We start from the raw sequence: 27501 nt of genomic DNA on the forward strand, positions 1-27501 counted from the left end.
TGGTTGATCTACTGTCGATCAGTAATGTATTACTTTTGTACCAATTTAGTGGTCAAATTAGCTGCGAAAAGAAATATTTGCTCGAAGCCAATAGTGGTACCATGCGAGTTTTCTTCCTCACGTTGGCGAAAACAAAGTTACTCGTTGGAATGGTCGATCCAGACTGGGATTCCTTTGTTCGGCCACAATTGAGAAGTAGTATGACCTTCCATGGTTGCTGAGCGGTTATGGTGTTGGGCTGCTAAGCACGAGGTCGCGGGATGAAATCCCGGCCATAGCGGCCTCATTTCGATAGAGGTCAAACGCAAAAGCACTCGTGTAATTAGATTTAGGTGCACGTTAAATAACTGCACATCATCCAAATTATTCTGGTGCCCCCCGAAATGGTGTGCCTCATAATAAGGTGGTGTGTTTGGCACGGAAAACCACATAATTTCGTTTTTTAGAAGTGATCTGGCTTGTTTTGTCTTCAGTGTGAATTCTCGATAGGCTTTAACAAGTTTCTTGCTCTTCTAACCGTGGTCTCGTGGCAGGTGTTTTAGAAATGCAACGTTCAAATTGTTCCTGTTTTTTTTTTCTATCGCAGAGCAAAAAGACACAAGTGGCACCGCCAGAACCCCACGAGAACCCACCGCATCAAAGAAACAACTCCAATACTAAAAGGATGGTAATCATTCTGCAGTTTGCTTTTTTTTCTAATTACAGATACCGCGCAGTTGTCACTCCGATGTATCTTTCGAGGGACTCATCGGCATCTAACATTCAATAAGCTAATTTTATTAGGTTTAAAGCGCAGCTTCTATATTGCCAACTTTCCTGCCCGTCGCTGTGCTGCTTGTCTGTCGGGAGAAGTCATGGTGATTTTTTTTTTCATTATGGGTTTAATGGTGGAATCGAACCCCAGTCCCCCGGCACAGCCGACCGATGCTCTAGCGATTAGGGAAATATCGTAATTTTTTCTTTCATATTTATTGCTACGCCTTGCAGGTATACTCACGCTTGGCACGATAGAAGAATCCTTGTGATAGAAGTGTAGGGGCACGATAAGATGTTTTGCTGCCATCGCGCCAACGTGAACTTCCTTTTTGAGATTACGGCCGCGTATGTCAAATTATGTAGCCTGGGTGCGCAAGAGCCCATAGGTGCGCACCGGTTTCCTTTACGCCCAAGGCGCAGGAAATAAATGGGCAATCGAATGGGCAATGCTCAGCAAAACAACAGTCCACATAGATTCCAAAAATGCATTGTATACGCATATCTTTTTCATATTTAGAGTCATACGGCGCACTTTCAGTGTCATAGTCATGATGTAGAATATACAGGGGCGACGACTCGCCTATCTTGCAATGCATACAGCGCGGCCAACTAAAGTCCCAAGGATAACAGGCGCCCAGTATTGAGCCGTTCTCTCTGCCTTCCCTCACATCCTTTCTTCTTTCGTGGCTTTCCAATGTGCAATCCTTCCTTTCTTTCTTCCCTGGCTCGTAGCGCTAAATATTCGCGCCCTGAAGTGACCAAGTCAAGAAACGAACTTTTCTAGAACCCTTTCAGCTATCAAATTAGGTGGACGGATTGTGCGCTTTTGCTGCTGTTGCTCTTGAGGCGGTATATTACGGCGGCGCGTTTCTCGATTGCGATTGGGATGAGCCAATTTCGAAGATTGACACAGCGTCCTCTTGCCGAAGTTAAATGTTGTTGTTAGATTAGCGGAGATAAAAACAATATCCGTGTGCTGTTTCAGCGTAGCAATAGCAGCATATTGACTCTGATGGGGCTTCCAGGCACTTGGGTAAACTAAGTAAAATTTACTATAAAATGTTTTGTGCATGGGTGCCAGTTTGCTGCTACATTCTTAACGACCACTTGAATAATATTGCACTTGTAAACAGAGTTCCAGCGTAACACAAAAATGTGCTAATGTTCCTCAGGACCTGCGCTGTGTGCCTATTAAGTTTAGGGCACAGCTTCCACCAGTGAAAAAGTTAACTGACGTAGTGTTTGCTAAACTCCTTAAAGCTTTATTTGTAGCTGTGGATGTTAGCATGGTGGCAGGACACATAACATGTATCGCATACCGGCTGAAGCCTGTCGGGACACAGGCCGCTACATGCTCTAAACTGAAGTTCATGAGCACAGACGCTATGCGAAAACACGCTTAAGTACGCAAATCTACGCACCAGTACTCCTGCGACTGATGTACTGGGTGTGCTAAGAGGTGAGTCAGTTTACAACCTTACAGGTCGGTTTCTTCTTTATTCACAAATGCGACTTTGGCAAAAGTAAAACAGCGTGCAAAATCAGATTAACAGCTGTGGTCATAGGTTTAGTCCACTTGCGGTAATGAATTTTTACACATTCGAAAGCAAGGAACAAATTTCTGGCGAACTTCGGCAGGGGACAAGCAGTACTCGATAGTGCGCGCACACCCCCACAACGCCACGCGAGCAACCATGGAGATGTGTGCATATCTCTACTACCAACGAATTAACAAAGTCCACTGTACGTATCACTGCACGCCACCCAATGCATGCGCCCCGGCTTACGACGCAGCTCTGGGTGCTCGTAACAAGTTTCCGAGAAATATATTCATTGTGCCACAATGCAGCTGGCTTGACGACGTAGAAATTGGATCGCTTTGTAAGGCGAGTCGGCGCTCCTGTTTATCTTACCCCGAAGTCATCATGCTCATGCACAGTCGTCAGCACGCTTTTCTTACAGCGGTAGAGTGCCGTGTTTTGGATTGCACGGGTGCCACCTACCAGTAACGCCCTTCATTCGAGATAGATTGCATCTGAGCATGCGCAACCAAAATGACGTCTGTTCGCTTTACCTCTAGTCGAGGCTTCAGCAGGTGCAAACCACCTGCGATCACTCGTGGAGGCTCCACTGGATATGGCAGCAAATTGAAGGCGACACGTAGCAAAGCCTACAGGACAGCGCGTTCCACGACGTCGGGTCTGTGCTTTTCGCTCAGCATTTCTTGTGGGCGCCTTTGCCGGTGACGACCGCAGACGACGGCAGCTGTTGAAGCGTCAGCTGCAGGCAAAAAAAAACAAAAAAACAATGTAGCGGTTCAATCGGCTTGGTGGCATATGGCCAGACGCAAGCTATATCGAACCAAACGTTATCGGTAGGCGGCACCAATGCAGCTTAAAGCACGGCGTGCGAGCGGTCAAGACAGCTGTGCTGACGAGTGTGTAAACAGAATTCACTTCCATTTCCCATTAGACCAGTTACCTCATTGCCAGCTGTACTACAAAAAAAGAGTGGCAAGTTTTTTCGTTCGGACGTATTCCTCCTATTGGTATTCATCCTTAAATATTCGCGGCTGAATACGTCAACAATACTTCTCGACTTTGTGTTCACCGTGTCAGTAACCTTGTTTTCGAAGCAGACAAAGGGCTCCCAGAAAAATGAAACCTCAAGTGATGAACAGTGGCTGAACAAGGGAGTCTTCATCCTGCATACAGATCATCGCTGCCATGACAAAGTCTAGTCCCTTTGTCGTACATTTGGCTTTAGTCTGAGGATACGTTTCTTTAGCCATTGTTGAATGACAATATGGCTTATGTTCGCAGATCCAAGTCAGGCACAGTGATGAACAAGAAAATTTTCGGCCAGGAGTCAAACGTTTCAACAAAGGGAGTTGTCTTCGCTGCCATGAAACATTTTAGCCTCCTTTCGGAAGCGTTCGCTTCAGTCAAAAAAAAATATTTGGAAGTGGAGGGCTGCGCAGTGTTGGGGTCGTTCTGGTGCCGTATAACGTAAAGCTATTTTGATTTTATTCCAATTTCCTGACATCAACTTTACGCAAACACCGACACAAGCATCGAACGGTGATCCGCAGGGCAGTTTCAACTGCAGGAGCAACGGTTCTCGTTTATAGGAGACATTTGCTGGGACATAGGAGATCCCTATTGTATGCTTTCAAAGATATCATTGGGCACCTTGAAAGTTTGGCCGACAAGAGACGAGGACTGCGGAGGACTGGAGATTGTTTCGGTTTGGCCGAGCTAACGCAGTGAATATAGATGACCGGGGCAGTAAAGTAGTGGTGCCGGCGGCGGCGATTGGTCCACTTCCCCTTGCTTAGATTGCGATGGGTGATCCAATATCGCGGCGGCATGCAATTGGGAGTAAAAAATGTCGATACCATTGAGCCACAGAAAATAATAGTTGGCAGGATGATGTCTTGTACGTGTTTAAAGGGCTAGTCAGCGTCATACTCCCGTGCTTTCATTGTAATATGTAAAGAAATCCGTTCCCGCGGGCAGCGCGGAGTAGCCTCTGTAAGAGCAATCGGTGGGCATCCTCATTTTATTATTTTTGGAATGTGAGGGTGAGCAGGGATTGGGGCTCCATCTCAGGCAGCAACGTTGGAAAACTGGCTGGGAGCCCGCCGCCTTCCGCCACGCTCAAGGCTTCGGGCGGGGGAGGGGAGGAAGGCGTGGCGCGTTCAAGTCTGTGCGTGCCCGGCTTGGTCGCTGTAACTTCAAAGCCATCTGTGACAGGTACCGAGCGCGCGCTGCGCTGTGTTTTCAAGGCTTAGTTTGCTTTAGCGCGAGCGGCTGCACCAAGGTCAATTCCCTGGCTGTTGTTGCCGCGTTTTGGCACTGCAGTGTTTTGACAGCGAATTTCCGCGGCCATCGAGTGAAATGTAGGGATGTTGTCCTGCGGGCTCGTGACATTATGCCTGTGAATTTAGTTACACTCGCGGACAACTTCTGTGGCTATCAAGGGATAGCTATGTAGGCAAAGCGCGCACAAGTGAGAGCGCTTCTGATAAGAGTCCCGGGTCTTTATCCGCGTTAGTTCAAGCTGGGGAGGACAAAGCGTAAACACCACACTAGCAACATTTAAATAAGATAGAACACACCACTGATTCTAAAGGTTTACTTGTTTTGCGGCTTTTCCCTTCCGCGTCTGGAGAAACGGGAAACCGTCGCACGTGGAAGGTACTTCGATTCAGCGCCTGATCCGAGCAATCAGAAGCACTGTCAAACACTGCCGGACTACTCAGCGCGGTAATACATGTGTACCTTTCCCTTCATAGCCACAGAAAGCTCACCGCAAGCATAGTACGCCTTTGTTTACAAGTTTATACGGCTAATAAAACTACTATGCATAATTCTTATAGCTGTTCATGAATTTGCCATCGCAATTCTTGCTTGACCTTTCGGGTGAGACTGCGTAATTTTTAGCACGTAATCTGGGGCAGCGTTTACGCATTACGTCATCTGCGCCGGCGGTTCAGTACTCAAAGCCACTTGCGAACTGTTCAAAGTATGGGGCTTCAACGTATGCAGTGGTCACACACCTCTTGTTGTGGATCAGCCGATGAAGGAGCCATGCTCCACAAACCACACTAACGACTGCTAAGTTATGCACGGATCCGAAAAATAGTTGCAGGTGCTGGTTAATGGAAGATAATTTTGCTAAGCATCTACGGATATTTCTAAATGAAGAGGGCTTCCGAGCTTTTGTATAAATTTACGTTTGTGATGCAGAGCAAGCTGCACGAAAAAAAAAATAGAATTGCAACTACCTGCGCCACCATACTTTGTCGTATAGTATTGTGCAAGTATTCTGATATTTTTTTTATTCTGGCTTACCAAGTGTTTAAGATGTACATTTATTTTGTTGTGCTGCTTCTTGGTATGTGTTACGATGAGTACGTATTGTTAGCTTTCGCAATCTCCGGTAGGTGTCCCGCTGCTTTTCTTCACACGCGCACTCTTGCACTGCGTTCGATTAGGCTGCTATGCCTTCGTGTGATGGTTCTGCTTGTGAATAAAAGCGTCAATTGGTAGTAAGCGGTTGTTCTCGCTCGTTCATTTCCTGTATCGCATTAGGTTTGCATTGTTTCGAAATCATGAATCACAACTAGCTCGCCCCAACGATATTCCCAGTCCGATAAAAGCATCCTTGCATGAAGGATTCACCAATCGAAAGCCGTGCTACGCACAAAAGAAAGCTCACCATTGCCAGGATAACTTCTAACAAGAGAAATTGAAGACTGCGTCATGGGAACTCTGGTCACTTACCGGGACCTTCCTGCAGGCCCGATGAAGGTTAAGTTCAAGGGTGAGATATCGCGGCATTACTTCTGCCGGCAGTGCCACATGCTGTCCCCCTGCATGTACACGGATTCTGCTTCCCACATGTTGTGCAACGACTGCCTCAAGGATCAGCTCTACAAGCTCAAAAAGTACGAAATCCACTGTCCAGATGAGCGCAAGGATGTTTCCCTAGCACGGATAACGTACTCCCGCTTGGCCCATTTTGTCCATGCGCGGCCTAATTGTGTCGTTTAAAAAGTGGTTCCCCAAATCTTCTCCACCACCCAAACCACGAATAGCGTACAGCTACAGCATGTATTATTTTTTATAACAAAAATTCCTTTGCCAACCCTCCCCGACCTTTTTGACTATGGTTCCTGGGTGTTTTTCATTTCTGAAATCGACAAATTCACGGCATTTGAATAACGACTTCAGGAAATATTCGCTTCACGTAGCTTTCAAGGTGTGCGCAGAGTGTGCATAATGTCTTTAAGCCACTGTGTATTGTCAAGTTTAATGAACGTGAGGCGTACGTGAGAACCCTGTATAGAATCACCATGTGTGAAAAGATCAAATATTTCGGACCTAGCCAACTAGGAAAACACACACAACCTCTTGAAACATGTGCCCAACGTAAACCTTTGCGAACTAACAATGAAGTAAATGAAACCTCTACAAGATGTGATCACATATTGAGATCAAGTGCAAACACCATGCGTTTATCTTGCAGCTTTTCCTAGTAACATACTTTAGACATATTATTCAAACTTGCAACATGGGTACACCAAGAAGTGCTTGAAGATTTGTGCGAGAAGTTTTAAATTTCAATGTTTCCATTGATTGTGCTTTCTTTTACACGTTGTATTTGTAACTGTGCACAAAGCACCCGATTTTGAAACAGCAGAAACCCACATGGGCTAAATATATACTTAATGAATAACAGCAGAGTGCATGTCCAAATTTCGGAATGAAAGGCTAGCACTGATAAATTAATATCATTTCAGCAAAAGTTCTACACTTCGTAGCAGTTGCAAGAAGTATGTCCTCCAAATATGGAGAAATGACGTTTCATTTAACTGTTATCATCTTTTCACTTGCCAGAGCGCTAATTAACCGGTACATCCCCAGCTACAGCATAAACTCTCTATACGACAAATCCTCAGGGGACCATGTATAAGGAAGCATGGGACTTCAACAAAGCGTTATATCAATTCAGTTTATTTTCCTTAAAGACCCCAGATTTCAGAGGTAGTACATAAGGGGTGGGTATAAGATTAGAATTTACACCCGTTCGAGTAACATAAGCGCGCATATATGTATTAATATATAGTATACATATTCTAGTATATTCACACATGTATACACACACATTAATGCTTACATATGTACACATGCACGCATGTACAACGTATCATGTACAACGTATTTGGACATGGTCAGTGACATGTTGTAAAAATACGTATTGGCAGATTATGTCGACAATGGTAGGGGCGGAGGCCGTTAAAGCTTGCTGCCATGCGAACAAAAAAACAAGGCTAAAAATGTTGATGTTTGTGAACATGGTCGTGAAACCTGCTGCGAGTGGCTGGTCCGGTATGATATGCGTGCTGCGGGCGTTAAATAGGGTGCTTGATGAAGGGGAGTACTGTAAGTGAGTTTGGGGCAAAGACAGAGGGAAGTGATGCGCCGAAGTAAAACGAGATCCGGACGCCCAGATAGCAATTTGAGTGACGTGACTCTGATGTTATATTAGTATGACGAATGGATGAATCGAGTGACGTCGTTTTGTACAGCTTCAAGAGCGTTAATATGATATGCTTGATGCGGATTCCAGACTGCTTCGCGACGCTAGATAAAATATACGCCTTTGGATGCCTTTTACTAAAATATTTGTTTGGAAAAGCTTACATTATAAAATTAGAGGTGCAGACATACCAGTAGGCTCGATGGCGTGCATATTTAACACCTCTTCGCCGAATCGTTGGTATTTTCTCACAGTATTCTTGGCCTCCAGTCTTGCGATACTACAACCCACGCCGAATCACTGACGCGGAGCTGGTCAGCATGCATTATCTGGGGTCGGGATATAGGTTGAGTCGACTGAGGTGAACAATATCACTCAGTGGGCGCTCAGACGCTACCATAGGCTTGATAAGGTCAATCTCATTAGTGTCTTCGGTAACCTGGTACAAAACAAGGTATAGGATCTCTGTAGCGTAGTAGAAGCTTCACATAGAGACAAAATCTTCGATGTCGAAACAAGAGGAGCGTTATGAGACCACGAGTGTTTTCAGTATTCTGGTGACGTCTGCGACACTATGGTAACATAGGATTTCGATATTCATATGAAGGGACACATAATGCCTATTTGTTGTCGGGGTGAGCTGTAGAACGCTGTCTCGTAGAGCCTACTGGTGACTTAGGAGTGCTGAAGCTTAGAAGGCATTATGCTTCGATATATGTGCGCCCGATCAAAATAATCTGTATAGCAATTTCGAAGAGTGAAATGCTACAAAAGTCCGAGAAAATGAATATCATCCTTCAAAACTTTCCTTTAGTAATATCCAAACTGTTCAATGCAAACAACATTATAGTTCATTCTCCAATTGAGCAGCAAAAGTTTCTGCACATATTTATGAAGTCTTGCCTCCTTTATTACGATCAAAAGAAAGGCCCGTGGAATGTGCTCTATAATTCAAACACACCCTCAGATATTTCAAGCTCGTGATCTGGTCACCATACTTGCTGATCAGTATGTGGAGTACCCTAATAAACCAAAGTGTACTGTTAAACTGCCTCTCGGGCAACTTGAGGTATCATTAGCATGTTCTGTTACTTATGGCTCTCATCATCTTTTTTTCTGGCTAACTATAGAAAATGTGAAAGCTTCGTGTGTGGCATAACTTCGCATCTAAAACATAAATTGATAAGGTGAAAAGCAAATTTGTGAAGACCACAGAAGAGGACATGAAGCATGCTGGTCTTCTGATAATTTTGTCGCCAAAGGCTCTAATAGGACCTCTCCATTCATTACCAATGTATGCAGCTTCCACATAATTTAGCTATCTAAGGTATAGCTTGACCTACTGAAAAAGCAGAGATATATTATTTAAGACTACGCGACTGACAAATGACCATAAGGAGCAAAATAACAAAAACGTTTGATTTGCAAGAAAAGCGAAATAATTCCTCTCTTCGCCAGGCACTATGCATGACACAGTTTTTCTCAATATATCCAACTTAGTGGCTTTTCGCATCAATAATCTCTCAATAATATCTAAGTAAACTCAATAACAGCTCAGACTGTAATTTTCAATAATTTAATGCTACAAAAAAAAACAATACCTTAGCATTACCGCCTATAGAACTTGCACTGAGGAAATGTTTTGTCGGATGTAATGGGATATCTCAATATGGCACTTAACAAAATTAGATTATTGTGATAAAACGCTATTAAAACGCAGACGTTCTTGAAGTAGGTCGACATGATTAGAACTTTTGTCTGCTGTGTTGCTCTTTTGAAATGCTTTCATAACTCTCGCGACTCTGTAATTGTACCTCGCACTTAGCTGTTACTTGTACCCAAATGCCTTGAGGGAAATTAATTGGTACGACTGACAATAGGAGAAATACGCTTTCGGAAGTATCTCGCTTTTTGTTTCGCCTAACAAACCGTTTCAGATAACAAGCATTATGGCTTTCGAATCCGGAGACGAAATGCGACAGAGCGTATTTTGAAATATTCGTAGTTCAAAGAAGCCTCTGAGCTGTCCCTGTGATTTATTGAGCATAAATGATAGCCGGTAATACATTGAACGAGTATTAAGTTTGGAAGCGACGTCGAGTGGAAGCTGAGAAGTGCAGCATACATTGTTCATACAGGAATATAGTCATCCGAGTTCACAAGGTATATGTTTGGTTGCCACTGAAGAGGTGTTAACTGCCTTACGATGTAAGCAGTAAGCTTGCGATGGCTGCTTTTTCAAGTAGGGTGGTTTGCTGCACGAGTTGGGACTATTATAGCTTCGCTGCTTCTTATGAATTGCTTATGAATATTACTAAATCTTAAGCAAATGAACAAACACATGCAAATTCCTGCCTGAAGTTATAGCTATAGAAAACTCTAAAAAATGTAGGAAAACTATGGAGGGAACTTAGCTACGAAGAGGGAAAGCTTCAGTTGAAACGAAGTCGGCGCATGCGAGAGGTGAACAAATTTTTTTCGCCCAGGCGTAGGAGCGAGGCAATCAGACCTAGGCATGGTGCTATGGCTCCAACACTCAGGGGTTACCGGATGCTTTCTAGAAACGCCTTTATCTTACAGTGGAGACATCGAGTAGGCCGGCGACGATGTTCTTTGGTACACCAATGAATTTGTCTTTCGCAGAAACATTACATAGAATGCAAGGAGATGTCAAGCACCAAGTGTACCAAGTGTGGCCATAAAGTGCCATCCACCTCATGGATGGAGCACAAGACTGATTGCCAGCCGAAGTGTGACAACGACTTTCCACGTAAGGTAAGCTTTAGCTTGGACATACTGCAACTGTCCTCTTGCTTAGTAAATAAGATGTGCAGAGCATGAGACTAGCAGACATTTATTTCTAAAAGAAAATCGAAACAACTCGTGTTGCAGAGCATCCGTTTTGATGTTTTAACATGAATTATTGTACCTTGTCGGGCCCTTAGGCCCTCTCTGTAGCGCGCACGGGGGAAGCCTTTGAAACGCGCGCCACAACGGCACTCGTCGCATGGAGCATGCGCACTGATCGCATTATCGTAAGAACTCGCGCGGGGACTGCCGGGAAGGGAGCTGCCCGATAAGAAGGCAGCGAAGACGGCACTCGGGGCTTTTTGCGGGGCGCGGGCCTGGGGAGGCGCTGGTGGGGCGTGGCCCGTCCAGGTTTCTGTCCGAGCGTGCTACAGAGCAGGGGGAAAAGCGTCTTTGTATTGTGTCTGCATGAAAGAGTGCTCTTGTTGTTCGCTTTTGGGACTATCTGCGCGCCTGGTTCGGTGCTTGCTTGCTTTCTGCGCTTTATGCATTCAGTTATCGCCCGAAAGTTTGTGTTGGTCGATGGTTTGTAGCGGCCGTTCTTTCGTCGCTCCCTTTGGCTTGTATATTTTGTTGCCTCGCTGTTTTGCTGCTTGCTTCTTTGCTTTTGCTGCTTTTTGCTGCTTTGCTTCTTTACTGCTTGCTTCTTTGCCTTGTTCTTTTCTGCTATTGGCCGCGAGGCTGCGGTAATATTGAGTGTTACATTCTATCGCAAATTAAAGCGCTTCTTGTTCCTTGCGCCTTTGGTCCTTTGTCGTGCTGGTCGCGGCTCGCGGACCCCCTGAGCGAAGGCGAGGGGCCTTCAACCTGAAAGTAGAATCACACAGTACGACCCAAGAATAGTTGGTGTAAAGTCAAAATATCGCTATCGCTTTGCAAAAGTGGTAAAGAAAAACAATAGAATTGGGCAATTGATGCATAAATTTTATTTCGGATTACAGAGTGAGTAATAAGAGCAATAAGGGAATGGAATGAAGTTTACCAAACAGGTTTGAACATCGGCCCTTCTATCCATAGATTGCACACTAACATAGTCCTTCACTTTAGGAAAGGAAATGAATCAGTGTTAGAATAACGTGAAAACAAAAACGTTCATAACAGTTTGTTGCGATTGCAGTGATGTACGATAGCGCCGCTTGTTATTTTAGGGCGGCAGCTGATCTGTCTCTGCTCCCTCATAATTTTGATGGCCACCTTTGTCACATAAAAAAAACACAGCAAATGAAAAATTAAGTAAGCCCAAGCTGAGAAGTGAGGCATGCGTATTTCAATTTTGTTCCCTAATCTATTTGTTTCGTGACAGTCGTCTTATATTGGAGCTTCGGCATGCTTGCATAAGATGTCGCCGGCAAATATGGGACATTGTCCGCTCATGTCACACCGTTGATTTTTCCCCTTCCATGTTTTCCTGTCCTCGATGCGATGCAAATGTGTCTGTTCCTCACAGGAAAACGATCATTGTCCTTCCACTCATTGAATAAGGATGACAAGCGAAGATGTGCATGTGGGCCCCTTAGAGGCGAACTGCACTTCCGCCACGGGTCGGTCTAGCATTTCACTATCTTATGGATCGGCCCACATATGGGGAGTGCTTAACGCATAAATCAGTACTGCTGCGGGTTAGCCCGGTGTTGGCTTATCTTCGGGATCTTTTTCCTACACGCGGACGCGATAGTGGAGAAAGTAGCGCTTAACAGCTTCCCCTAAAAAGAGGCTTAAATTAAAACTGGTCAAGCAAAGAATGCCGCTGGAGCCAGCGTTTTCCGAAGATTGTGAAACGCCAGGCCGACCCGCGGCGGAAGTGCAGTTCGCCAATGGGACTTACGTTCAGAAAAGTTTGTTGCAAGCAGGGTTGAGTGAAGACCTAGGAATGCATATTAGAGCGACGAGTAAAGGACTACTTCAGAAGGAGGGACTATCTAGAAAGCAGAAAATGGGCGCAACACTTCCAAATGTTTATGCTGAGGATGATGTCGACAGAGTACAACAAATGCTCATGCGTGGGGCTCACTCCGAAAAACCACAGCCAACAAAGCATCCAGCTGGATCTTGTTCCCAAAAAGACAAACAGGATGGTCGCTAACGCAGTTGGTGCTGGGAAGAGATTGACACGACCGATACAGGCCTAGGTAACTGTAGAAGGTATATAGGAAAGTGTTGAGGAAGAGAAGAAATTAGGAAAGTGCATACAAAAATGTCAGCATTAAAATCATCTGTAGCATACCTCAGTAACCCAAGCAGGCTAGGTGACCACTTGTCACCGCCTCGTTTCACATGGGAAGCCAATAAATCATCATTCTCGTCATGATAATCAACAACCACTTTTCTTGATATGAAAGTCCTCCATCAACCCTCACGGCATCGATTCGGCGCTCCTATCCATTATTGGCAACTCACTTTTGAAGAAAAAATGTAATGCTCACAAGAGGTAATTGAAGTTTGCTGCTGGAGGCCTTCAACTTGCAGTAAGTGTAAAATTAGGTAGTGGTCATCATTCTGTGCATTTAGCTTCTTTTCAACGAAATTTCTTGACAGAAACTTAAAGACCTTGCTCGCTCTCTTCACAGTCACAAGGCCCAGCATCCATCGAGCCTGAAAAGACTACGTGCAAGCACTGTGGGAGGAATGTAAAAGAATCGATCATGCCGCGTCACCTGGAAGTATGCTACGAAGTGCGAACTACTTGCGCTTACTGCGATAAAGATGTCGCTCGGAAAGACATCAAGGTGAGCTTACGAATTTCGTTTTGTTACTTCAGCGCTCATCTTAAATAAACCAAAATACCGATACAGACGCAACTGTCTGAGTTGTATTCGCTGGGAAGTGCATATATGATGTGCGCAGAGAAATCCAAAAGAAATATATGAATCACACATTTGCCCCACAGTTGTGTGATTCAGATGCGTATGAACGACATCGGTACATTGCGTTATCTAAAATACAGATTCCGCCACTTCCACACATAACTTCTCGCTCCAACGTTTGTTTATAATGCGTGTACTTTTCCTGTTTATCAAGTTTAGCTGCAGGAAGTATTTTATTAAACGACGGGAACGCGCTGTCATTTGGTAATCATTGGCAATACTAGACTAGTGAGCAATGCCTGTCAAAATCACATATTTCATCTCCTATCCAGCTAACTATCGATGCAGTCAATGTTTTTTATTACCATACAATGGCTATTGAATATCTTGACCCGAATCAAGTGTAGTCGATCCATCAGTTGACACCGCCACACACACACACAGACCGAAATATATATATATATATATATATATATATATATATATATCTTTCCAAAAAGAACAGGTTAAAATTTAAGAAAATGCTGATCTACGACCTCCACCAAGTTCTTGTTTTTAACTCTGAAAATCCCAAGCGAGTTCTCAGCTTAAAATGACAAGTGCATAGGACGTTGTATCCGCAGCTTGAAGCTATGTTTTATCATACTCCTAAATCTATTTGACAATATTTAAAGAATGACTTTTCAGCAAAACAATTTTAACAAAAGACACGGTGAATTTTGTCATAATCACCCATGGCATGAACAACTCGACTATACTTTAACATAAAATATTCAAGAATAACTGGTGTGGTTACAGATTTGAAGATAGCACCCGCTGAAAGGCATGCTATCTTAGTCGAATATATTAAAGGTCCACAGAGAGGATTACCGTTGTCAAATTGTCCAGACATTCTTCAGAGCAACTTTCGCAAATACATTACATTGTTATGCCCAGCGTTTTGGCGGCAGTTAAGTACGTTTTTCGGGATCTCATGACTTCATTCAAACATATAACAACAGCGTGCTTTATATGTGTCAAACAGTTCTTCTAAATAGTACAAGACTTTGGTTAGGCAGTCACACACTCTCAGTTAAGTGATTCTCGTAGATGATTCCCGCAGATGTCAGATGTCAAAGTATGACGATGGCTGGATTTCCGGCCAGGGTGACCGCAGTCTAATCAGCGCGCATTACAGAAACGTTTCGTACCCTGGTTCAGTTGTGCCACGCTAAACGCATCTTATGAAGGCTAATTTGGAATCTTTCAACGTACTGCTTCACGGGGCCCTCGTGTTTTGCGTCTGAACGCCAAATGCAATCTATCAAGCAGCCGACAAAACAATTATAATTTACAATTCTTCCAGCAAATAGTACTTTGTCAAAAGGCTAGCTTCTTCCTGTTTTACAGACTCGAGTTCATGATTACAGAATAATGTTTTATTGAGCTAATAAGCGCAATACTACAATGAAGCTACGGAAGGGGGTCTCAGAGCACAATGCTTTAAAAGGAGTTCTTGTCAGGTAGCACCAAAAAATAACAATATTAAGCCACACCGTAAAAAGTGCAAAGCAGGCAAAGGAACGGACATAATAATACATCAGTTCTTGAATTGTTCAACCTAACTTTGATAATACAAAAGTAGTACAAAATAATAGAGGTAAAGCAACAATGAAATCCAAAATATATGAAATATTGCATACAAATTTTGTTATTGCACTCCTGTTATGACTTATAAAAAGCCTTCAACATCTTTCATAAACATTAGTAGTATTCCGATTGCTTCACTCCAAACTTGGCTACCTGATATTTTATTCTTCAATGTTTAACTTGTTCTTTATAGTGTGCTATAGTTTCGAATGTTCGGCCCTCGCTAGTCTCTTTCTGACAACATTCTGCAATTTACTGTACACTTGTTTTTCATAAATTGACACTTGCATCAATTCTTACAATTGCAGGCGCATACTGAGGAGTGCAAGCGTAAGTTTGAAGAAACACGCGAGGTAAGACACCCGAATTTTTCTTCCATCTTTCTTCAGTGGGCCAAGAGGCATTTTGGTAGTGCAATTATACAGCCAAACGTCCATAAAACAAAACGTGGTCTTCCGGAATTCTCGGTTCTATAAATTGTTTTCGGAATCCTCCGATGACTACTCAGAGCCATATATTTTTGAAAACGTCGAAGCAACGAAGGAAACTGAGCTGGGTGCCAGGTACAATAAAGCTTGGGGGCTGAAATACTTGCCGCAAAGAAAGTGGTAACAAGAAACTTAAGTTCTCGAAATGCCTTGACATTTATTCATGCTTTCGTGTCTCAACATTGCAAAGCTTCACAACGGCTTTGCCAGATGCGGCCCTAGACTTTATCGCAGCCTTGTTGAAATGGAATCGCGGTCAACGATAAATGCATACGTACACCGAAGAAATATTAATTTTTTATTTTTTTCAATACATACACGTTTTTCGTATGATTCTTGTGTTTGCAACTTACCGAAGCTCTATACTTCGCGAAAGAACTGCCAGGGGCAGTGGGTCTTGTTCAACCGAGGCTGAACAGCAAATATCTTTAAGAACGTCCAATAAAACTTAAAGCTTAACGAAGTGTCTACCTGTCCACGTCAAAGCAAGAACCGGAATGTATGGCTCAATTGTTTGTAAAAATTATTGTTTTGTTACGATTTAACCTCCTCATAATATAATAGTCATATACTTTACCATTTGGCCGCAAAACGCAACGGTGGAAAATGGTTAATACATAAACAGAGCTGATATGTGCTAAATCGTAGGTTATGTCCAATAACACCTCTCAGCTATCGGTTCATAATGTAAACTGAAGGCAGCCGATTCGCGTGGATTTCACTCTGTGTATTCATACTTTTTTGTAGCGCAGACTCTTTCTATTTTTCGAAGCTTGCATTTGTCAACATTTCTGATTTTTTTGTATAGATCTCGCGAGTGAGAAGAGCTCTCGTGAATAACGTTGCCTGGCCTCTACTAAAAAATGTTTCCCTTGGAAATATTTGTTATTCCGCCATTGATTAAGACTTCATGAACCAGCCCTCGTTGATATTTCATAGATGGCTCAAACATATATACCAGTCGCGAATAATGTTTGTGTGATACATTATATCTTGAATATATTATGTATTTCCATCTACCGCAGTGCAGCACGATGTTACAAAAACATGAAAGGATTTTTTGAAGGAAGAAAGCTTCGGAGCTAAACGAAAAATTGTCTTCGTCTTGGGATTGCACCGCGGACTAAGACCTTTCACTGACCGTCGCACTGGCAACGGGGCTAATCAGACCAGCCGCTACAGCTCGATCGAAATGCGACGACGCTGAACATAGCAAATAAGTTCTGCGGATCTCCGCAAGGTTGATGAATATTAGGCCAGTGAAGCATTGGCGCCCAACGAAGAGTCGCATGAAGCCACAGAATAAACCAGTAGGGTATCTTCTTTAGCTTCGCTCTTTACTCGGGTGCATAATATTTTCGATGACCATGGCCATGTTTTCGATTGGCATTGCAGTTCCGTTTGAAACAGGGTGGCGACAAATAGCCACCTAACCCACTTGTGCTAGGAGGTTTGCATCTATTGAATTATAGCATTTTATTCTAGGCGTATATTATATTCTCGCTCTTCAGTAAAACAAATTTCTCTATATGGTACAAACACTTATGCTTCCAACAATCTGAGCATCATTAATCTCTTCCCTAGTATTTTTCACCTCATTATTACTCTAAAGATATATTTCTTATCGAGCTGCTGACTCATTGTCCTGTCATTGTTGAATTTCAGTACTTGTGGAAGCGTAATTTCCATACCATTAAACTTGCTCCCCAGTTTGGATTTCCGCTGAACTAATATGTCCTTATATCTGAGGACGCGCGAAAGAATGTCTCCACAAAGATAAAATAAGCAGGAGTAGGCAGCCGCTCTTGTGCTTTCCATGTAGGTGCGTTTACATCGGGAACCTATTAGAAAGGCCTGATGCATTTCCTTTCTGCTACCCAATTTCTCTTCTTGTTTAGCTATCTTCGTGTATGTGCGTGTCGTTTGGGCGCTTTTTAAAGGTCTCGATTAGGAAACCACCAACAGCCCCAACAGCAGACCATGGTGTACGTTCGAATGTCTGGCTCCAGCAGCTGCGGCGTATATGCTCCGCCATAAAACCACACACGTTTTATTATTTGTATCATCGTTACATTGCCGCCCCTCTAAAATGAAGTGATCAGCTCAAGCATATTTGCGTTTACTGGGAGTGCGTGGAACAGCTATTTTTTTCAATAATTCAGCGCTGCTTGCTTTTCCGTATGAGATATATAGATTGTGTTTACCTACTGCTGGCCCGTCCCTTGACTATTGTAACCATAGCATGCGCTTTTTTCCCTCTTTAATTCCAGGCAAGCGATGCTGCAGCTGCCGCTTCTGGAAACTCCAAGAAGGTAGGAGCACATCACGTTTTATTATTTGTTGTCAGTGTTGTGCTCTATCGTTATAAATCAGAATGGTCTACGAAGCGAACACATGCAAAACTCACCTCTTTTCGTGCTTTCTAAACACAAACCCTGGGGCGCTGTAGCGTACAACTATTCGAAACTTTTCTATTCAAATTCTGCAGTCAGCACCCTGTGACTGGTCGAAAACTTTTTGGACTACCCCCCCTTCACCTGCCTATCAAGCTATGTCACGAAAATCGGGACAGCTCCCCATCTGATATGACGTGAGCACACTAAATATGCATGATTTGGCCGAACAATAAAATAGTTATTTCTGATTCGATGCCTTTTCAACATTAGCCCTCGGCTATTGGTCAAGAGTTTTCTGGCTGCACCCACTTCATCTGCCTATCACGCGACGTCACAATACCGCGAGAACTCAGCAAGTCAAAGTGCAGTGTACGCATTAAAAATGCAATAATATGCCAAACAAAAGTGAATATTCTTCTGTATAGCCGCAGGCTGCCCAGTTCCGGAAGGAATAAAAGATTGCTGCCACCAATCACTCGCGCACTGGCTACTCGCACCTGCCGGAGAACATGGGTTTATCTGCGCATAATAAAGCTTTCTGCGTGGCCATGCAACGTCTTCAAGCACATTCCGCACGTTTACGACCTCGTTCTACCAACGCTTCTTTGTTGAGGATCCGTTTTTGTGTCATTCTTCACCTGCCATTCCATGCAGCCGCAATTTTCGGCCAGCGACTGCAAACGAACTGAGGGAAAGCGGACCAATTGCAGACGCCGGCACCACCCTCTTCATCCGGTTATGGATTTTCAGTGCAGTGGCTCGGCCCTATCGAATCCATCTCCACTTGAGTGTGTTCCTCGCCTCGTGCTAGCCAATCAGATATGACCAGCCGCTCAATGTAGACAATGTTATTCGTTTTTCAAGCAAACAAAAGTGACCTCCTATGATCGAGGAGAGCGTTTAATTGGTCTGTTCAGACAACCCTGTGAGTCACCGCCCGATGTTTGCGTCAGCGGTTACGCAAATTTGACGTCAGGAGATTGGAATAAAAACATATTGGAATAGTTTTGCGTTATAGGGCCCCTGTAAGAAAATTGTACGTGGTAGGTGTTAGCACGAGAATGAGCTAAGGACCGCGGTAATAACGATCGAACAAAAAGATGTTAGGTGTAATGGTAAAAAACAGGAAGTTAGTGGTGTGGATCAGCATGCAAACAGGTATGGCCGGTATTCCAGTTGACGTTCAAAGAAAGAAATGTTATGCAATGCGTAAGAAGTAATGCAATGCGTTACATGTAATGTAATGCGGTTATTTAATTCGAAAGCTAGATGACCGCTGGTCCATTGGAGTTACAAAATACGTGTCAAGGGATGGAAAGCGCACTAGAAGACGGTAGGAAATTAGGTGGTTGATGAAATTAAGAAATTTGCAGGTGCAAGCTGGTATGAGCTAGCGCAAGACAGGCGTAATTGGAGATTGCTGGGAGAGGAGTTCGTGCTACAGTGAACATAAAAAATTTTCTCCATAAATGGGAGCAATAGTTGAGCTTAGAGAGTGCGCTTCTTTTTTCCGGTCAAGTTTTCACTGAGCAAGTTATTACCCTTCTCTCAAAACTACCCGTGCTAGGCCTCGCAAAAGAGTATTCAGTTCTTTTTCCTCGAAACCTGCTTTACTATTTCAATAAAACGGTAAACCTCTCTTTGCCATCATTGCTAAGCTCAAGAGTGCAGAGAGCAAGCATAGAGCCTTTCTGAAATCAAAAGTTCTGTTAATGTGGCTTAAGGACCACAATTTCTTGGAAAACTCAGGCAGCGTTTATTGGCTCTAAGAAAGTAATTGGCCCACATGATCACGTTGCGTAGAATGCTTTCGGCTGGGGTACCAAAAGACATGCTCACTTAATTAATGCATCGCCTTAGGGTCAAGTTGAGTCTTGTGACAACGCAGCCAAGCTTTATAGTGGTTTCAGAAACAGGGGCAACAAGTACCTTTAATTATAAATCAATGAAATTTATTTTATACTTCAGTATGCATGCAAGAAAGTCATTTTCGAATAAAAGCTACACAAGTAGCTTGAGATCTTTCAAATGATTTTGCTAGGCAAAAGCAATGAAATTTAATGTGCACAATTATGACAGCTCAAGGCAATCACTAACGCCATGCGAATGCTGCAATTCCTGGGAATGTGAATGCAATTTAAAAAAAAGGTGAATAAGATGTTTTAGCATTGTTTTGCGCCAGAGGAAACGGCACAACATAACAGGAAGGTAATAATATTTAGAACACCAAACAAAACGTCGAGTGCAACTAGCTTCAACTTTTGTATAGCTTGACCGAGACTGGAAAGGAAGCAAATTTTCTACTGATCCTGCATTTATGATGTTATATAATGAAGAATTATATCTCGAATACCGAGCGCATTGCCACATTTCTTAATATAGCCGGAAGCGCGCTAAACACGTTCCAATGTCCACCGTGATTCCCAGTTTAACGGTGCAGCTCGAGTCTTCATGAAAATGCTACGTTATTGCCTATCTTGCTCTCTGCGGAGTTGAAGCACTCATACACTTAAATAGCAAAGAATCAGCGTTAGAGTGACAGGAAGTACGCTTTCTCTGTGCTCAAGCGACTAGGAGCTTTTTTTCTTCAAACTGCCTACGACAAATTTACACTGCCAGTGCATAAAGGTAAACAATAGAATCTAAATGGGGTGGAAAGATTACAGATTTTAATTACTAGATGTCCCCTACTTAAGTCATCCGAATCTAGATTTTGACGTTCTTCTGCTAGCACTTCTCTTCGTCATTGCCGCTTTTCCTTTTGGGGAGCCTCAGTTGCACAGCTATTCATGACCACTATATTTATGGGAAATTCGCAAGTGTACATCCGTGGTAGGCCCCACTAACAGCAGTGCCTTAGACGATGCTCCAGACTGGGGGTAACAGCACATAAAATGCTACATTCGCTTTGCATGCAAGACAGCGAGGTTCTTAGTGCTCAAAAGTTTTGGCATGGTAAGATGCCTAGCATGCCTTTCCAGGGGAGTATGATGAAAGCATAAATGACATGTACAATGCGCAACAGACACAAAATGTACGCAAAAGACAATTCTCAACATATAAAGTACTTCATTGCGACCAGCGTTTCAAGAAAATTTGATTGCCTTGATTGCACGAGCTGCACAGGCAGCGCTGGCCCATAGTCCAAGGACGTGTCTCAGCTCAAGGTATGACAGTCTGTGGTGAATGTTCAGTGAGAAATTACAGGGCAGTTGCAACAATTTTTTGACAAATGTCCATTAAATTCTCTGGGCGCATTTTTTTGCACCCTTCAGTCATTTCTTCAGAGCAGCAGGCTTGAGATTTGCGCAGATTTTTTTCCCAGTTGGATTCATAACCCTCGAACCAGCTCCTCGTCAGTTATTCCTCATCTCCTCATCAGTTATTGGCCTGACTGTGTTGGGGTGCTATACGTGTAGCATGCTCTGATCTATAGGAAGGCTACAGTGACAGCATTGATGAGTCGACGACTGTGAGTTGAGCGCGTAAAGTCATGTTCCATGTGGACGGCCAAGGAGCAGGTGGCAAGTAGTGCTGCGTAGTTGACTGCACGAACATGAGTCCTTGCAAGCTGCGCACAGTTTGAGCCGATGTCGATCACGTTCACCCAAGGTTAGACCTAGCGCCGTCGCCGAGTTCGCGTATCTGCTACCGGTAGACCTGATCTGAATGTTCAGGTATTAGGCGGAAGACCACTACTTTTTAGTTAACTTTCAAGCTTATGGTTATTAACAATTTTTCATTCGCGCAGTGCACACACAAAAAAAAAGTCACAAGCGATGACACCGTGCGCTATCAACGTCAGTACTTTTCCATTCTTTAAGAAAACTAATCGTATTCGCTGGTGCTTCCACAAAAAATTATGCTACCTACGTGGGTCTATTTCTGCATATTATTATGCTGACTCTTAATTCAACTTTCGAGATGCACTGTCCGCTTGTTATCCCAACACTCTAAGAACAGTTTACTTCCTTTGGAGTGCCCTTTCTGATAACGCGCGTGCCGTTCGTTACTGGAAAGTTCCGGGTTCACAGCGTTAAAGAACGTAAACGCATCAAGGCAGATGACGATTATTGTTGTGTGGCAGAAGGGGGCACTCCAAAGGGTGTAAACTGTTCTTAGAGTGAAACGTGCATCAAGCGCTGGCTCCATTCATAGAGCAGCATAAACAACCGCCTCGTTCAGCTCCCAATGGTGTCACTACTAGAATCGGCGTTCTTGTGAGAAAAAAATACGCGTTCTCTAAATGAGTGGTCAGACACGCTAAGCCTGTATTTTGTGTACTTCATGGAAAACGCGGAATTTGCGTACATGGTAATAGTACTATAAATGAATAATAGGCAGTATAACAATACAAACTATATCGATCTCTCACTGGCTGTTTTCGAAGGTGTCTGGTCGCTAACTACAGCGTGACTCAGTGATGCGATGCTGCTTAAATGCGCAAAAGCTGCGTTATTTACCATGTTCTGACATCATTTTATGTTACCGCGGCGCGAGTTCTATTACATTTCAAGCGAACGACGAGCGGTCTCTTTACTTGCTGCTGTAAACAAATTCAGCACTAGGTGCTTTGGACCATCACTGGCGCTTATTCGGTAAATTGTGCGCTCTATCAATCCTCGTAGAAGTGAAAAGGCAGCGCGCTACTACATATTATAGCGAGTATGCAAAACGCTTTCTTCCGCAAAGGCGAAACACTTAAAATAGCAAACAGCCCGCATGTAGTCAGTGGTTGCGGCTAGTCTTGGTCTTGTGTTGCAGCGCGATGTAGTGCGCCGGGCGACGAACTTTCTCAAGAAACTACTTCTCCTGACGGCGGGTGGAATGAGGGAGGCGATTTAATGGCTGTATGTCTGGTTGAAACCACAGCCCTGCCTTTTGGCAACTCCGATGAGCTGGGGCAGCGTGCAGTTGACACTGCCACAAGACTACATAGCGCTAATGGTCCGGTGCGGTTACGAATCACCATAATGTGTGCTCCTCACCTCTTTAATATTGATCGCTGGCGCGACCAGCACGCCTTTCACGTCTGGCCCTCTGGGATGCGACAATTATTCGCAATAACAGATTCGCTCTACTGCTCGGTCAAGTATGGGATTATTTTCCGCTCGTTCTTTTTTTATTTGAAGTTATTTTCAAATTTGCCGAGAGTTTGTATCATCGGGTGCGTGACAGGAGGCCTAATAAACGCGAAATTTCCCTTACTCGGACATGGTCGAAAAGTTGCCGGGGTTACCATCAAAGGTTGTTCATTTGAGTGTACGAAATGACCTGGACGCCCAGATTAAAGGGCCCCTGAAACGGTTCGGACAAATTTTGTAAACACGTAAGGTACAGCTTAAGTAGAACATTCGCACCACAATTTAAGTGAAGCGCTTCGTAATAATGGAGCTACAAGCGATTACCAGTTACCCTCCTCCCTAGCCATGGTTTTCCTCCTCAACTCGTTCGCCGAGCGATCGGGGCTAAGCTCCGCCTTCACTGGCTCTGCGCCACGATGCGACGCCACATCGACCATTTCCGGTTGTTTTGGAGCCCGCCCTCGACCGCGAGAAACCTCTCCGCTAGCCGCTTGGCCGTCGACTCCAAGCGAAAGCTATCGAAGCAGCGTGCGTTGCAAGCATTCTGTCGTAGCGCCAAACGTGTCTCACACAGCGCCAATCACATAGCGCCAGTCACACATTACCTGAATATTTTGACTGGACGGTGGAGGCATAAACTCAAGCTGATGAAGAAACCTTAGCGATGACGTACGTGAGCTGCCTGATACGGGTGCCTGCCTCCACGGTCCAGCCGCCCGTGGGCGCAGAGCTTAACCAGCCAAAGAAAGAGCTAATATTGCTATAACCAAGTGTAAAATATTTTAAACATTTACAAAAACAACGTGTTAACGAATATACTCCTGCGAAAAATTTACACCAGCAGCAAAGAAGAATATATTTTGTTACTGCTACTGTTTGTGGTTGAGCTCTATGCCATCATGTGTCTGCACCGTGCAGACCATTCACATTTGCACTTCTGTTCATCACCTCAAACGACACGCAAGGGGACACGGCCAGGCCCTGTCCCCTTGCGCTTGCGTTTACCCTAATACCGGACTCGCGAAACGCTATTGCGTTAGTAATAATCTTCCGTTGTAATGTGACGGCCGCAATCACACACATCCTGGCGCCGATCAGCCACTCCTGGCGCGGCAGCCAGTCTGCTCGTGTACTGGCTTGCAGAGGGACACGATGCCGGAGCTTGACCAATTGCCAGTCGCTACGTCTACAGTCCACAACGCAACAAAGTCGAATGAAAGCGCTAACGAAAAGACAAACCGATACTGACGGCGCAGCTCTCGTCAAAGACGGAGCACGTTGTAGCACAAGCAAATGACACTTGCTGTGTGCCGGAAGTGCTTAAGTGTACTGAAAAATTTTTCTTGTGCATTGTACCCGGCTCAACAACACTGCGGGCCAACATTTTTTTTGTTTCTTAGGGAAAAGTAAACGTCATTGTAAACACCATCAACACTGTCGTGAATGTTTGGCTGTATTATTGTCACATAACCTGTAAACATTGAAACCCACGCTGTTTCAGAGTGAAACTTGCCATCAGAAACAGCAAAACTGAGTGTACCAGCCGATTCCGCAACCAATCCCGAGCTACGCCGACGTCCTGAAACATGGCAAGCGCACCAAGAGTAACAATGCCACCGATTTCAAGAGGTACAAATAATCAAATCATCCCAAGCAGCACTATAAATTTGTGGATAAAGGACGAAGCTGCTTTGTAAGTGAGCATATATTCTTCCATTCCGGTTTCTTCATACAGAAGCGCCCCATCACGAGATCGTCAGGACAGGAAAACATTAACCCGTCATAAAAAAGAAGACAATTCTGCTGGAACCCCACAGTCCAGGAAAATAAGTGGAAGCGAGCGAACCGGCACAAAGTCTTCATTCTGTGGACCAAGGAGAAAAGCCTCGTCTCAGGATTGTACCAACTCCAGTGGAGGAACCCTGTTGCACCAGAGCCCCGACTTGAAAAAACACCGCGCTATATGACACGTAGTCAGACAAAGAAGCTCAGGCATGAAGAGAAAGCACCCGCTCGTTGACCAAAATAAGCGCTGAAAACGAAAGTCTTGTGAACAGCACTTTCATCTGGCAAAATAAAAATATATGACTAAAATCAAGCCAAAACTATAACGTCAGAATTTGCTAAGTCCAGAATGTTGATGTCGCAAAAAAACGTTGATGTCCAACAAGTTAACCCCTCGGCTCTGCACTTTGTTAAAAAATATGGGATTTTACGTGCCAAAACCACTTTCTCATTTTGAGGCACGCTGTAGCGAAGGACTTCGGAAATTTTGAGCACCTGGGGTTCTTCGTCGTGCACCTAACTCTAAGCACACAGGTGTTTTCGCATTTTGCCCCAATCGAAGTGTGGCTGCCGTAGTCGGGATTCCATCCCACGACCTCGTGCTCAGCAGCCGAACACCATAGCCACTGAGCAACCATGGCGGGTCAAAATAATGTTCCGTATTTAAATGTAATTAAAAGCACAAAACGCTGCTAATTGCGTTATCACAGTGCAAGTTTCACATCTATGCATTGCAAGTTGTTTCACTATAACCAGGTTTTGAAATAATGACCAAATCAGCAGTTGCCGAACAAGAGAATGAACATCCTGCAGCATTTTGACAAGGACATTAGGCTCCGCCTGCCTTACAAAGACAATTTGTTTTGTCTGAACATTTGGCTACACGCTGATAACCTTTTGGTTGATCTACTGTCGATCAGTAATGTATTACTTTTGTACCAATTTAGTGGTCAAATTGGCTGCGAAAAGAAATATTTGCTCGAAGCCAATAGTGGTATCATACGAGTTTTCTTCCTCACGTTGGCGAAAACAAAGTTACTCGTTGGAATGGTCGATCCAAACTGGGATTCCTTTGTTCGGCCACAATTGAGAAGTAGTATGACCTTTCATGGTTGCTGAGCGGTTGTGGTGTTCGGCTGGTAAGCACGAGGTCGCGGGATGAAATCCCGGCCATAGCGGCCTCATTTCGATAGAGGTCAAACGCAAAAGCACTCGTGTAATTAGATTTAGGTGCACGTTAAATAACTGCACATCATCCAAATTATTCATGTGCCCCCCGAAATGGTGTGCCTCATAATAAGGTGGTGTGTTTGGCACGGAAAACCACATAATTTGGTTTTTTAGAAGTAATTTGGCTTGTTTTGTCTTCAGTGTGAATTCTCGATAGGTTTTAACAAGTTTCTTGCTCTTCTAACCGTGGTCTCGTGGCAGGTGTTTTAGAAATGCAACGTTCAAATTGTTCCTGTTTTTTTTTTCTATCGCAGAGCAAAAAGACAAAAGTGGCACCGCCAGAACCCCACGAGAACCCACCGCATCAAAGAAATGACTCCAATACTAAAAGGATGGTAATCATTCTCCAGTTTGCTTTTTTTTCTAATTACCGATACCGCGCAGTTGTCACTCAGATGTATATTTCGAGGGACTCATCGGCACCTAACATTCAATAAGCTAAATTTATTAGGTTTAAAGCGCAGCTTCTATATTGCCAACTTTCCTGCCCGTCGCTGTGCTGCTTCTCTGTCGGGAGAAGTCATGGTGATTTTTTTTTTCATTATGGGTTTAATGGTGGAATCGAACCCCAGTCCCCCGGCACAGCAGACCGATGCTCTAGCGATTAGCGAAATATCGTAATTTTTTCTTTCATATTTATTGCTACGCCTTGCAGGTATACTCACGCTTGGCACGATAGAAGAATCCTTGCGATAGAAGTGTAGGGGCACGATAAGATGTTTTGCTGCTATCGTGCCAACGTGAACTTCCTTTTTGAGATTACGGCCGCGTATGTCAAATTATGTAGCCTGGGTGCGCAAGAGCCCATAGGTGCGCACGGGTTTCCTTTACGCCCAAGGCGCAGGAAATAAATGGGCAATCTAATGGGCAATGCTCAGCAAAACAGCAGTCCACATAGATTCCAAAAAATGCATTGTATACGCATATCTTTTTCATATTTAGAGTCGTACGGCGCACTTTCAGTGTCATAGTCATGATGTAGAATATACAGGGGCGACGACTCGCCTATCTTGCAATGCATACAGCGCGGCCAACTAAAGTTCCAAGGATAACAGGCGCCCAGTATTGAGCCGTTCTCTCTGCCTTCCCTCACATCCTTTCTTCTTTCGTGGCTTTCCAATGTGCAATCCTTCCTTTCTTTCTTCCCTGGCTGGTAGCGCTAAATATTCGCGCCCTGAAGTGACCAAGTCAAGAAACGAACTTTTCGAGAACCCTTTCAGCTATCAAATTAGGCGGACGGATTGTGCGCTTTTGCTGCTGTTGCTCTTGAGGCGGTATATTACGGCGGCGCGTTTCTGGATTGCGATTGGGATGAGCCAATTTCGAAGATTGACACAGCGTCCTCTTGCCGAAGTCAAATGTTGTTGTTAGATTAGCGGAGATAAATCAATATCCGTGCGCTGTTTCAGCGTAGCAATAGCAGCATATTGACTGTGATGGGGCTTCCAGGCACTTGGGTAAACTAAGTAAATAT

At 44.1% G+C, this 27501-nt stretch overlaps 1 protein-coding gene across 6 annotated transcripts in view; it reads left to right on the plus strand.

The window, feature by feature from the left end:
* Positions 1-27501, plus strand: part of LOC126544574 (uncharacterized) — a 235665-nt gene that overhangs the window by 163495 nt on the left and 44669 nt on the right. For 5 of the 6 annotated variants that reach the window (XM_055077729.2, XM_055077730.2, XM_055077731.1 and 2 more), the window contains 6 exons: positions 587-667; positions 10447-10578; positions 13179-13337; positions 15353-15397; positions 17803-17844; positions 26282-26362. In XM_055077729.2, the coding sequence (XP_054933704.1) occupies positions 587-667; positions 10447-10578; positions 13179-13337; positions 15353-15397; positions 17803-17844; positions 26282-26362 (540 nt within the window). Of the gene's footprint in view, positions 1-586; positions 668-4449; positions 4512-10446; positions 10579-13178; positions 13338-15352; positions 15398-17802; positions 17845-26281; positions 26363-27501 lie in introns of those variants that run through there. The other variant, XM_055077737.2, reaches the window with a different exon arrangement.

Source organism: Dermacentor andersoni, chromosome 10 (genome assembly GCF_023375885.2).
Source record: "Dermacentor andersoni chromosome 10, qqDerAnde1_hic_scaffold, whole genome shotgun sequence".
Taxonomy (NCBI): Eukaryota; Metazoa; Arthropoda; class Arachnida; order Ixodida; family Ixodidae; genus Dermacentor; species Dermacentor andersoni.